The following is a 12,531-nucleotide window of genomic DNA, read 5'->3' on the forward strand; positions in this document are numbered from 1 at the left end:
TAAATTAGGATTATTTCAAAAAGTATTAGCGCCCTTTTATCTAATGGGGTCTAACCCTCTAACCCAAAGACTAACAAACCGAGATAGTAGTATAAAAATTTTTGGAGTTGGAAAGAAAATATTAGCTAGCTATATTATATCTATAATGTAGATAACTAGGAAAGTTTCGATTTTCACTTTTTAAAGTATTTAGTATATTTTCGTATTTTTCTACATCTGAATGTGTTATTTTGTCTATGAGATTAATAAACTCCTGCAAATCACAAGAAGATAGTAGTTTTTCTTCTTGTGATAAATCTTTACTACTTACACCTCCGCATAAAAATGAAGTAACGAGCTCATCATCTATACTAATACCGGCACCACCTTCTTCAATACTCTTGGTAATAAACAAAATGATATCACTTTTTCGTACACCATTTATTTTCGCAATATCTATATTTATAAAATAAGTGACAACAGCGGATATCATTTCATCCGAGAGACTTTTTTTATCAAACCTAGAGTTAAGTTGTGCTATTCTTTTACTATTCATTATAGGGTAATCTAAATGACTATACTCAAATTTTTGTAATTTCACTATATCATAGTGTTCAAGTGGGCATACATACTTTTGAATACTTCGTCTAATTTTTTGTTGTATATAATATTCCATTTTGCTAATACCCCAGGAATAATTGTTGCAGAGTGCAAGTCCAACACTTAAAGCTGATACTGATAAGAGCAAAGACCACTGCTTACCAAAAAAATTATTTATCGACATCAAATGTATTATATTTATGTCAATAATAACAAGCTAGTTATAATTTCATCAAAGGAAAATATACTTTTACTAAACTAGTTAACTTACTAAGTCTTGCGGTATCTGCTAACTTGAAAGTTAACGCTCTCCTAAAAAGCTCATGATAATCACAAGTTAAGGTTAGTATAAGTAATATATTTTAAGCGGACTCATTTATATTATTATCCACTATATTGATGGTCTCTCAATTGGTATAGTGAGTGGCTTTACCCTAAATATTTTAATAGGATCTGTATTACTCAATTTCTTATTAGTTAATTTAAAAGTAGCCGAATTTGTGACTTCTTTATAATTAATTGGCTCATTAACAGAAATCATGACTTCTCTCACAATTTCTTTTTTTATTGAGGAGTTCATTTCCCTTATTGTTTCATCATTATTATCAGTAGACTCAAAGCCACTTTCCTCTAATTCTCCTTCAACACTTTCTTCATATTCATTACTTTTCCTAACTATACAAGGTGTCTGTATAACCGTTGATTCTGAATCAGAATAGATCATTGTTGAAGCCATTATATTCTCCAAATTTGATATTCTACTTTCAAGTGATTCATACCTCTGGTCAATTACCTTATTAACATCACCATATATATATCCTGATGAAGTATCTCTGCATCTTATATTTTGTAATCTCATTAATCTATGGTCTGTCAACAAATCTTCACTAAGTTTTTTAACAATACAATTAGAGTTGTTGCATATCTCTTCATCAATATTACCATCATAAGAGTATTCTGTTTGACTAATTGGTGACTCTCTACATACAAAATCTCCTGTGATTACAATTTCATTGTGACAATATTGCTCAGTTGCATTCTTACTACGAAGTTTCCTATTCCTGCAAGCTATACAGACTCTCTCACGAAATGGTGAAATATTATATTCACTTCTAAACTTCATGCTTTTATCAAGTATATTTCTATTGAAAATTTCAACACTTCCATTACTACTACCATATTTACTAATTTGGTGGTGGGATCCACTTCTTGGTGAATTATATTTATATAAAGGACCAGAATAGAAAAGTACTTTATCTCTTTCCAAACTTTGATTAGAACTTAAACCTCTTTTATGTACTAGCCTTGGTGTAGCTACTCCAACTTTGTTAAATACTAATTTAGAAGATTCTCTATTCAAATTATCTCCACATTCTTCAAAAATTTGTTCATCGACATTTTTATATTTTCCAAGTACAGCTGTTGCCTCTGATCTGTGTGGTGTTAGTAATATTCTGTCTTTATACTTACTAATGGTATTTTTAGTGTAGTCAAGTGGGTATATCTGGTTATGCAGAATTTGCTCAGTCCTTCTATTCAACCAAGAAGCCTCAATTACACTAGATAAACCATTACTTAAAGCTGGTAATTTAATATCTGGTAATGAATATGTCTTAGAACGTAAAATACCCTTTACAAAAGTAGTTAGATCGTCTTGTAACATATATGATTGTTTTGTAAATCCATTTTTATTTATATTATTACCTTTATTACAATGCATTATTAAATCTAATTATGTAAATTGACATCTATCAGAGTATAGCAAAAAGTGATAAATTTGTACTTTTTTTCTGTATTTGGTCCCTAACGTCCATACTCTCTCATCATAAATTAAAATATACTATCATTCAATAGTTTCATTTTTTCACATGTAAACCTTTGTCATAAAATTGTAAGGATTGCATTGCATTACTTTGAATACCACCTCCTGATCTTTTTAAAAATCCCTTTTCACGTAAGTGTTCTAGACGCTGTAGAGCCACTGTATGGTTGGAACCCATTAAGATTCCATATTCAACACAATAACGAAGAGCAATAAGACTATATGGATTTTCAGAGTATAATGATTCATAAAAAGCTCTTGTACCATCTCCATTCGGTGGTGTAATATATTTCTGTCCAGGTTTGAAAAGTTTGTGCATATCACCAGATATATTTTCACTAAAGTCAATATCAGACTCATTAGTCTTACTTTTTATATTCTCCTTAGTTGGTTTTTTAACTACTTTAATTCTCTTGCTTGCTTTAGATGGTACTTTCTTTTTAGATACTAGTCCTTTAGTTGCTTTCTTTATTACCTTTTTATCTTTTGCTTTTTTCTGCTTTTTATTCTTATTTAAAGTAATTCCCCCTCTTAATGAAATATCTTCACTATAGTCTGATTCAAAATTCTTACTTTTGTCAATGCTCTTTCGCCTTTTTGAAACACTTAGTTTTTGAGATAATGGTACATCACTGTCTAAATCAGACATTATAACCAACTAAAGTAGTAAAATCAAAGATTACAACTTCTATAATAAATGGTCTCACCTATGTGTATTCTGTTAGTAACAAATAAAAAAAACAAAAGCTTTTGCACTTGAGAACCCTATTTGCTACTCCCGCGATAGCAAATTACTAGGAATAGTAGATCATGTAAGAGTTTAAAAGTTTGCAATTTGTCACCATTTAGTACCTTGTGACCAATAAGTATTATTATATACAAATAGTAATAGGTAACAAAATTGTGCCTAATTATTGTAGTTTTAAGAAATGTTATACTCATTTAATAGTGCACTTTAATTAATAGATTTTACACAAAAAGTAGCCTAAGTAAATTAAGAAATTGATCTTCAAACCATGATATATATATATATATTCAAATCACAATACTTAAAAATATAAAAAAGTTTGAGATGTGAGTACTTAAGACTTAGTTTAGGACAGTTGACCTAAATAAATAGTAATTTCAATCTATACTAATAATGTAAAACTAATCTTGTTGTATATAGAATTTTGAGTAGTTCATTGAATTTGTAGTTTTGTCTTAAAGTATATTCTTGATATATTTGAATTTCAGATTAGTACAAGATGATCACTTTAATTCATGAATATAAAGATATATCAATTATTTATAAGGCTATACTTATCCCCATAATTTTAATAATTCTTTGAAAGAGAAATTAATTCTTGGAAATTTCTGTTACAGCTGAAATAATAAAAAGTGGAATAAGGCTAGGTAGATTTGAATTAAGTATTCGCAAAGTATAGCATTGTTTCAACAATTACTTTCTTTGTTGAATATACTTTTGTAATGCCATCATTGCCACATTAGATAAATTTGCATTATTTGAGTACTGGTTAAATTCATTTAAATTTTCACTTTGTTTTTCTTTTTTTAAAGAGTTATTATCTTCGAAATCTTCGCCAGATAATCTGGCACTTTGTATATCTATTGATTGTTTAGAACTTGTATTTGCTGCCGTAGATAGTTTCTTGGCTGTTATATTATAATCGGGTACTACTTTTTCATTAAAAGAGCTTCTTTCCTTTTTGTATTTCTGAATAATTGCTAATTTAGAAGATAAAGTTTTAATTTCTTTATCTTTTTTTAATATTTCCTTTTTTAGTTTATCTATTGTTTCTATGTGTTGTTTAATAATTATATCCCTCGTATCAAGTAATTTTTCCAGTCTAACAATTAATTCATTTTTATCAAGTAGAGTATCCTCAAATATTTTTAGTTCTTGCTTAAGTTTGTGAGTCTCATCCTTTAGTTGTTCTATGGTTTCCTTATCTACATCAATTTCAGATAACCGGTATAAATAGTTCTCATTTACTTTATTGTATATATCATCTACTATTTTCATAGAATTATTTTCAGAATAATTAATTTGACTTTCCGAATCTAATATTGGATATGGAGGAGGAGTAGGGGCATCATCTTCTTCATAATACAAAGGTGATTTTCTTGGTGATTGGATTGGACTGACGTAATCATATCCATACTCTGAAATTTCAATAGATCTTTCATCTTGTGCAGAGTAGCAACTTGAATCTCTAGCAGCAGAATATTCATATACAGATAAATATTTGCTCTCCTCATTTGAGTAGTTGGTAGTATCATGGTCATATTCATATCCTTTGTGGTATATCAAAGTGCTAGATTCTGTTTGTTTTTTCAAGTTACTTATTGATTCATGATGTAGCATCAAAGGAAGAAGAAATCTAACTTCTTTACTGTGAGAAGAAATATTGGGATCTAGAGCATATGGAAGTCTATATAGTAGTGTTACAAAATCACATCTGAAATCCTGAGATTTTAGGTAATCTAAATAATCCTTTACCATTATAACAAGTTTTTTCATTGATAAATTATCATCTATAATATCAGATTTTCCATAGTATAGATTTAATATTGTTTCCAAAGTATCCCAAGGGTTAACTTGTCCAGAAATCCTAGATTTCAAGCCTTCACCAAGAGACATTAAAGTCACTGAGCTAGTTAACGAGAAATGATCAGCTTCATCATTGCTATTGTATTCAAAAAGTCTCACTGTAAACCAATAGTGACAAATAGATTTCCAGTCACTTAAATTTCTACACTTATGAAGACACTCAGCAAGACTATTGACACTACGTATTATTAGACAGCTAGTATACCCAAAATCATCATTACTAGGAGAAATTGATGCTTCAGCAAATAATATATCATTGTCTGTAATATCCTGCCTGTTATTATTTAAATTATCCAATAAATCTACAAATTTTCCAGAATTAGTTATACCATTCCATGTACAACCTACATAATATGTCTGATTTAGATGACCACTGATATTCCCTAAAAATATCTTTACAATCAACAGCATTAATCCTGGACCATATAATATATTATTATCATCAAATAAGCCTTCTAGAAGTATAGGACATTTGTCACCAAATCTATAGGAAGTAGATAATATTATACTACTGGAATTATTCAATAGTGCAGAGCTACTTAATTTAGAAGCCAATTCTTGGAGTTCTTCATTTTGATATATAATTATTGAATCAAAATAAAATTTTCGGTAGTTATGATTATCAATTGGAACATTGACTATTGCTTCATCCCTATCCAGAATATTTTGTTCACCAAAAAACCATCGATTACTATTTATATATTTCCTATTCTGCTGTAGTCTAATATTTTTGGAGTCTCTATTATCTTCACATATCAAAATTAGTGACTTCATATTTAATATATCCACTCTATCATTAGAATATATAATTTGCAATATTTCCTAAAGATAGCCTCACTATACAAGAATCTGCACTTTACACTTTTTTCAATATATACGTGTCAATGCGCCTTAATTTCATGAGTGGTGTTTTGAAGTAAACTTACAACAATTCACAAAAACAACATTATCACTAAGCTTACTCTACAAATACAAATTAGTTTAGTTTAATCAGATACAGGCTCTGAAAAGTCAATATATCTTCTATTGGAAGTGTTGTTAGTTGTCAGTGTGAAAATTACCCAGGTCCAACCTTTGGCATATCAAAGTGCTCTGGTAGTGAGGCAAGTTTTGCATTAAATTGTGCAACACGTTCACGATGTGTTATAGAGGTTCTACTAACAATTTTTGACTGCAGTCTTCGTTTCCGTATCTTAAGAAATGTCTTTTCTGCAGCAGTGAGCTTTGTTCTAGTTGTACTATTTAGATGTGAGTTTGTAGCTTTATTACTAACTAGGCTGTCTAAGACTTGATCTCCCTTGTATTTGACTAGTCCAATACTTTCAGTAGAGTCATCTTCATTTCCCTTAGTTTCGAATCTTTCATTTGGTGAATTTAAGCTCATAATTGAATCGTAAAGTGATTGAGTATAGCTATTACTGTTCGTTGAATTGGATATATTAGTACTCTGTAAATCAGGGCCATTAGAATCTTTTTTTTTAAGTTTCTTCTTTATCTTAAAAGGAGTACGCCTAACATTTCCATAAATATCTACATTTTCACACATCTTTGGGATCGTAATATTTAGTTTGATTTGGAGTATAATTCTCTCGGAAGTTCAGATGACAAGAAGTGATAAACAAATATACAGCTAACAATAATCAAACCAATAAAATTACAGCCCAAATAAACTTCGTATTCCATAGGAAATTACTTTTAAAAAAACTCGAATGACTTTATAATAATAAAGTAACAGACGCTATTATCAACGTAATGATCCAGTAGGAGCTTCAGTGGCGCTAGGTGTATGTATAATTCGTAGAGGTTTAGGTACAAATTCATTATTTTCTCTATAAAGCTTGTATATTACAAAGCCAATAATTAAACATATAAAGGATAATTCCGAATTTATAATAAGTTAAGTTGATATTTGATTGCTAGGCTTCAAAGCTTTCTCTATTCTTTGATTAAGTTCAAAAATGTGTGATTTAGAATTGCTTTCTATTTCTTTATTCTATAAATATATATTAAAGTTAGTTACTTTTTCTATTGAAATATTGAATATATCTCTATTATGTACTTACGCATTCTCGTAATTTGTTAAGTATAAACTCTTCCACTGTAAGATCTTCATATTTCCTTAAAGATTCACAAAGCAAATTATCATTATTTCCCATTACTTTTTTTTTTTTTTAGAAATTCTCTATTGTACTTGTAATTATTTTTTTTTCTAGTTTAATCAGATTTGTAATTACACAAGTCCCAAATGCAAAATATAAAACCCACTAATAATAAATATAGCGCGTTATACTTTTGACAACAGGAGAGTGATAAACATTTGCGCCAAGATTCCTACAAGTAGAACTTATAAGCGCCACAAATATTTAAGATTAGGACTTTGCTGCTACTCGTTAAGAAACTTTGCTAAAGATGTTTAGAAACAGCTAACTTAAATGAAGAAAAGTTTACAAGAAGGTACTATCAATAATAAATATGACGATACAGAGCAGGTTAGAAGTGTTAAAGTCAAAGATATTAGGCAGTGTAATGAAAGAAGCCAAGTACATAGAAGTAATCCTTACGATATTCAAAAACTAATTTGTAACTTTCACGGATGGAAAGGAGGTCGTCGACTTCAGAAGTGCCCTGAATGCTTAGATCTGGAAGAGCGTATTCGAAGCAAATTAAGAAAGACTACAGGGAAGAGTTTCATTGGAATAGAAAATATTGATAGCTCCTGTAGTATTAAAGGTATTCGTATTTGGCTAAAATGTAATATGGGTCATAAGTTTGCTTGTAAACTTGAAGATGTTTCAGTAGGATGTCAAATTTGTTCTTCAGAGAAATTTCTCTCTCCAACTTATAAAACTAATGCTGCCAAATTAGATTCAATAAGAGAAGAGGCTTATAGAAAGAAACAAGGGGAACTTTTAGCAGCAGCTAAAGAGATATATGCGAATAGAGTATTAAGTAAGACTTCTATGAGTATTGAGAAGGATTCCTTAGCCTGTATAAAGATGTATCCCAATTTGACTTATGAATCAGCCTATGCAGTAATGTCTGTACTAGCATGGAAAGATGATCCATTCCAAATATTTGGAATACCTCGAAATATGTCACTAGGTGATAAGAATTCAATATTGAATCATATTAAACGCTTTTTTCGTATAAAAGCTAAACAGATTCATCCTGACAAGAATTGCCATCCAAAATCAGGTGAAGCATTTAATATTTTATCAAATGCATACAATGAAATGTTAAATTACATAGAGAAGAGGGCATAAATTCTTCATTGCTTAAAGGTTTTAGTATTTATTGTATTTTTGGCAACAATGAGTGGAAGTAATAGCTAGCGATTGTGTGCGCATAAAGTAGTCCAGTGTGCTATTGTAATAGCACTTATTTAGCTTTGTATTTAATTTTCTTTTTTTTTTTTTTTAAAAAAAAAAGAAAAAAGGAGGAAACAAAAATGTACTAGTTAAGAGCTAGAGTGAATGAATATCATTAAGGCAATCAATTCTAGGCTTTTATTGGACTAAAGAGAGAATATAATGTATATTTACGTCTATAACAAGATCTTTATCTTGTTGATATTTCTCTCGGGATTCAATTATATAGATAGTTGGAATATAAGGAATGTATTTAAGAAAAAACAGCATCTATCTAAACAGGTACGAGTCTTAGAAGATCAAGCTAAAAAGTCTTTTGAAAGGCCAATACCAAATTGTGAAGATTATGGAATGCATGGATGTGACCCGACAACTCCAGATGCCTGCTCTGAGTGCTATAGTAGATGTGGCCGTCAATGTGAGGACTTCTTATGGCTTTCTCTTGAGGCAATAAATTTTCGGATGCTACCAAGGGCAGAGAGCCAAAAAGAGTGTAAGTTGTATAATGGGAAGAAAAGTACCCGAATTTTATGTTATACCACAGCTGGGAGACGCCATGTAGATCCTACTGCTCAAATATTGGAGACAATGTCGATAACTTTGCCACAAGATATTGAAAAGGAAACTGAAACAAATGAGCAGGCTTTTGCTCCAGAGCCACTACATAGTTTAGAAAATGTTCCTTATACTGAAGCAATGCTAAAACAAAATAGGTTAGGTGAAGAAGCTGATGTAGAAAGTCCACAAACAGCAGTAATGTTAAGATCAAGTAAGAACGGACAAGTTGTATCATCTAGGGATCTAGAAACAAATTTTGCTGGTCATCTAGCCTTACTAAATATACCAAATACAGGGGATTCAACAAATACTCTCTTATTTATATGTGGTAGTATTATTGTCATATGTCTGGTTGGAATATGTAGTATAATTATTTATAAGAAGAAACGAGCTTCTCAATCATTGTATTATTAATTTCCTTTACATTGCTTTTGTTTCATTCAAGCTTCTTTTTTTAATGACTTTTTTCTGTTAATAAGTTGGTTGTAATTCCCAATCATTAAACGACTATTGCAAGGGGTAACATGTGATTGTTTTATTTAAAGTTATAATCTATTGATAGTAACTTAGCTTAATCAGGACTTGGAAGTTAAGTAATTTGTCTTAACACGACTTGATTATTTAGTTAGAATATTAGAAACTTAAATACTGTCTAGGCTTGATTAGCTCTGACAAATTTTTGAAATTCTCAATATTTCCTGCAAAGTTAAAGAAGGTTTTTTAGGTTGAATGCCTACTAATTAGTGCTAAAACTTTATATATATATATATATATTTAAAGTAAAGATGGATTTTTAAGAATATATTGTATTTCTTAGAGTTAGTATTGCTGGAAAACCTACTTTAAGTCAATATAAACACAAAATTCTAGGGTTACATTATCAGCAGTAGGAGTCTGGAAAGTTGCATTTCCATGTAAAAGGAAATTTATACCTTCAGTATGTTTTTTATCTGGAAATCTATTCTCAAATATCTTGGATTTATGCTGTATTTTAACGGTTATCTCAGATTTATTGCGATTCCGTATATCCATTGATATTGTAGAGGCATCAAGGGTATTTTGTGTTTTATCAGGAGGTAATTGATCAATTGAAGGATCCCATTTAGACCACAGAATAATAGATTTAGGTTCTATATCAACAATAATATTGTTAATACTTATTTCTGGATCATTGAATTCTTCATTTTCAGAATCTTTGGGTATCCAGTTTAATTGAATCTGTTTATCCATATAGTTTACTATTTGCAAAGTAACAATCTGGGTAATTCCGTTATCTTTATATATGGGATTCTTTTCACTATATACGACACTTAAATTTGGAACAAATAAACTAGCAGAAAGGTTAATACGATATGAAGGTTGAGCTAGAGGATTTAGCTGTGCCTTTGTAACAAAACGCTGACAAGTATTACATCTCTTGGATATCTGAACCATCAAGTGTTTTCTACAAGGAATATTGTAGAATAAGTTGGTACATATTGAACTATTTTTGATCATATATTTTGGGTTTATAAATTGGGGATTTTTCAAATATTGAAACAAGCTTAGACCATTAAATTTACTAGGTTGATAATTATCTAGATATCTACAGCTAAAATGTTGTTTAATTATTGGAGTATCAACCCATATATCTTTACTATTGCATCTTGAACTCTTCTGTACTAAGTCATTCTCTAAATCATTAATACTCCAGTGGCCATCTCTAATATTTTCCTTCTGGTTTAATGATTTGTCCATATTCATTTCTAGTGTTGTGTGAGTCATTCCTAATCCAATTTTTAGTTTTGTGTCATATTCTACTCGTGCCCTTGATTCTATCCTATTTTTTATGTACTTTATATGTCTCTTTGTTTTATCCAATTCAAATTGGCCAAAAGTAGACAGTTTTGATGCAAAATCCTCGGTAGATTTTGATTGAAATAAATCCATCTTTAGATTAAATAAATTTTCAAAAATATCCGCTGAGCTATTATTGATATTTGGGAAAGACCAATTACAGTGACTACAATACATAAATGGTCTAACTATATTAGTTTGGCATTTATTAAAAACTTCATTGTTTATCATAATTGAACTGTCAATGTTTACAAGAGTACTGGAACATCTAGGACAATCAAAACACCTTGAACAGCAAAAGTTAGTCTCAAAAGCTTCACTAGATGGGATATTATCTAGACAATTCGGACAGTAGTAAGATTCTATTTCTAAGTTAGTCTCGACTCCATTTATAATTTTATTACAGGACTCACAATAATAACATGTATCCAAATTGCTTAATTCACCATTTACCAAATACAAAACACTGTTCATGCCTTCTAGTTACATAATAGACTATAAAGATACTTAATATTAATTTATATACTAATAATTTAGGAATTGTTAAGATATCTACAGCTCTATTAAAGCCTATATAATAGGTCTTCATACTTGGTTTCATTTTCCTTTCTTTTGCGGGGTTTCTACACTTAAATATATCCGTACACCCCTCACTGGGGAGATTTAAAATAGCCAAAGAAAATAATACAGAGAGTAAAAGTTCTACTTTAAAAATTAACTCACTTCCACAAGAAATATCTTTAAAATATTGATGTCAGGCTATGATCGTGCAATAACTGTTTTCTCTCCTGATGGCCACTTATTACAAGTGGAGTACGCAATGGAAGCTGTCAGGAAAGGCTATGGAGCTGTAGGAGTTCGTGGTGTTGATTGTGTTGTATTAGCTGTAGAAAGAAAAGCAGCAGCAAAGTTACAAGATTCAAGAAGTGCTAAGAAACTTTTATTAGTTGATGAAAATACATGTTTAGCATTCGCAGGACTCCATGCTGATGCTAGAGTATTAATAAATAAAGTACGTATAGAATGTCAAAGTTATAGGTTGAATGTGGAAGATGCTCCACCAGTAGATTATGTGGCAAGGTATATTGCTCAGCAACAACAGAAGTATACGCATAAAGGTGGAGTACGTCCATTTGGCATTTCTACTTTGATTGCTGGTTGCCATGTAAATGGAAACCCAGGCTTATACCAAACAGATCCATCTGGGATTGCTCTCGAATGGAAAGCTCAAGCAATTGGGCAGAATTCTAAAACTGTACAGGAATTTTTTGAGAAGAATTACACAGAAGATCTATCAAGAGATGATGCTACTAATCTAGCTGTAAGGGGTTTACTGGAAGTCGTTGAATCGGGTTCTAGAAACATGGAGGTGGCTGTGATAGATCAGAATGGTTGCCATTTTCTTACTGAAGAAAAAACTGACGAATTTGTTCGTTTAATAGAAGCCCAAAAAGTTACAGAGGCTGAAATGAAATAGTTAGCTATTATACATTTAGGGTCATAATTCCCGCTAAAATAGCAATACTCTAAGCAATATTAACATGTTTTTAGACATTATTTACTAGTACTATACCAAGATTAAGTATACACTTTACAAATTTTGTCCTAAAAATTATTTAGAACTGTGTGTCTTATAGAAATATTATTAATTCTGTGGAACTGCATATGTTCGTGATTTTTAAAAAGGTCTATACTGTTTTCTGGGCCATAACTCAAGAGAGGGGAAGAGGGATTGTGCTGGACCTGATTTTTTT

At 30.4% G+C, this 12,531-nt stretch overlaps 9 protein-coding genes across 9 annotated transcripts; 3 read left to right on the plus strand and 6 right to left on the minus strand.

The window, feature by feature from the left end:
- Nucleotides 1-121: 121 nt before the first annotated feature.
- cand_011380 (uncharacterized protein) lies at nt 122-763 on the minus strand (the record flags this gene model as incomplete). The annotated part of the gene is made up of 1 exon (XM_067211377.1): nt 122-763. The coding sequence occupies one exon, from the start codon at nt 761-763 to the stop codon at nt 122-124; it is 642 nt and encodes a 213-aa protein (XP_067068226.1).
- Nucleotides 764-970: 207 nt separating this feature from the next.
- On the minus strand, nt 971-2,299 carry cand_011370 (uncharacterized protein; the record flags this gene model as incomplete). The annotated part of the gene is made up of 1 exon (XM_067211376.1): nt 971-2,299. One exon carries the CDS (start codon nt 2,297-2,299, stop codon nt 971-973), a length of 1,329 nt encoding a protein of 442 aa, XP_067068225.1.
- Nucleotides 2,300-2,435: 136 nt separating this feature from the next.
- On the minus strand, nt 2,436-3,050 carry cand_011360 (uncharacterized protein; the record flags this gene model as incomplete). The annotated part of the gene is made up of 1 exon (XM_067211375.1): nt 2,436-3,050. The coding sequence occupies one exon, from the start codon at nt 3,048-3,050 to the stop codon at nt 2,436-2,438; it is 615 nt and encodes a 204-aa protein (XP_067068224.1).
- A 792-nt stretch (nt 3,051-3,842) lies between these two features.
- On the minus strand, nt 3,843-5,789 carry cand_011350 (uncharacterized protein; the record flags this gene model as incomplete). Its single annotated transcript, XM_067211374.1, has 1 exon — nt 3,843-5,789. The coding sequence occupies one exon, from the start codon at nt 5,787-5,789 to the stop codon at nt 3,843-3,845; it is 1,947 nt and encodes a 648-aa protein (XP_067068223.1).
- Nucleotides 5,790-6,072: 283 nt separating this feature from the next.
- Nucleotides 6,073-6,561, minus strand: cand_011340 (uncharacterized protein; the record flags this gene model as incomplete). The annotated part of the gene is made up of 1 exon (XM_067211373.1): nt 6,073-6,561. The coding sequence occupies one exon, from the start codon at nt 6,559-6,561 to the stop codon at nt 6,073-6,075; it is 489 nt and encodes a 162-aa protein (XP_067068222.1).
- Nucleotides 6,562-7,447: 886 nt separating this feature from the next.
- cand_011330 (uncharacterized protein) lies at nt 7,448-8,278 on the plus strand (the record flags this gene model as incomplete). The annotated part of the gene is made up of 1 exon (XM_067211372.1): nt 7,448-8,278. The coding sequence occupies one exon, from the start codon at nt 7,448-7,450 to the stop codon at nt 8,276-8,278; it is 831 nt and encodes a 276-aa protein (XP_067068221.1).
- A 267-nt stretch (nt 8,279-8,545) lies between these two features.
- Nucleotides 8,546-9,355, plus strand: cand_011320 (uncharacterized protein; the record flags this gene model as incomplete). The annotated part of the gene is made up of 1 exon (XM_067211371.1): nt 8,546-9,355. One exon carries the CDS (start codon nt 8,546-8,548, stop codon nt 9,353-9,355), a length of 810 nt encoding a protein of 269 aa, XP_067068220.1.
- Nucleotides 9,356-9,778: 423 nt separating this feature from the next.
- cand_011310 (uncharacterized protein) lies at nt 9,779-11,251 on the minus strand (the record flags this gene model as incomplete). The annotated part of the gene is made up of 1 exon (XM_067211370.1): nt 9,779-11,251. One exon carries the CDS (start codon nt 11,249-11,251, stop codon nt 9,779-9,781), a length of 1,473 nt encoding a protein of 490 aa, XP_067068219.1.
- A 277-nt stretch (nt 11,252-11,528) lies between these two features.
- cand_011300 (proteasome subunit Alpha type 7) lies at nt 11,529-12,254 on the plus strand (the record flags this gene model as incomplete). The annotated part of the gene is made up of 1 exon (XM_067211369.1): nt 11,529-12,254. One exon carries the CDS (start codon nt 11,529-11,531, stop codon nt 12,252-12,254), a length of 726 nt encoding a protein of 241 aa, XP_067068218.1.
- Between the last annotated feature and the right edge of the window lie 277 nt (nt 12,255-12,531).

The sequence above is a fragment of the Cryptosporidium andersoni genome (genome assembly GCF_001865355.1).
Source record: "Cryptosporidium andersoni isolate 30847 chromosome Unknown contig_28, whole genome shotgun sequence".
Lineage (NCBI taxonomy): Eukaryota > Apicomplexa > Conoidasida > Eucoccidiorida > Cryptosporidiidae > Cryptosporidium > Cryptosporidium andersoni.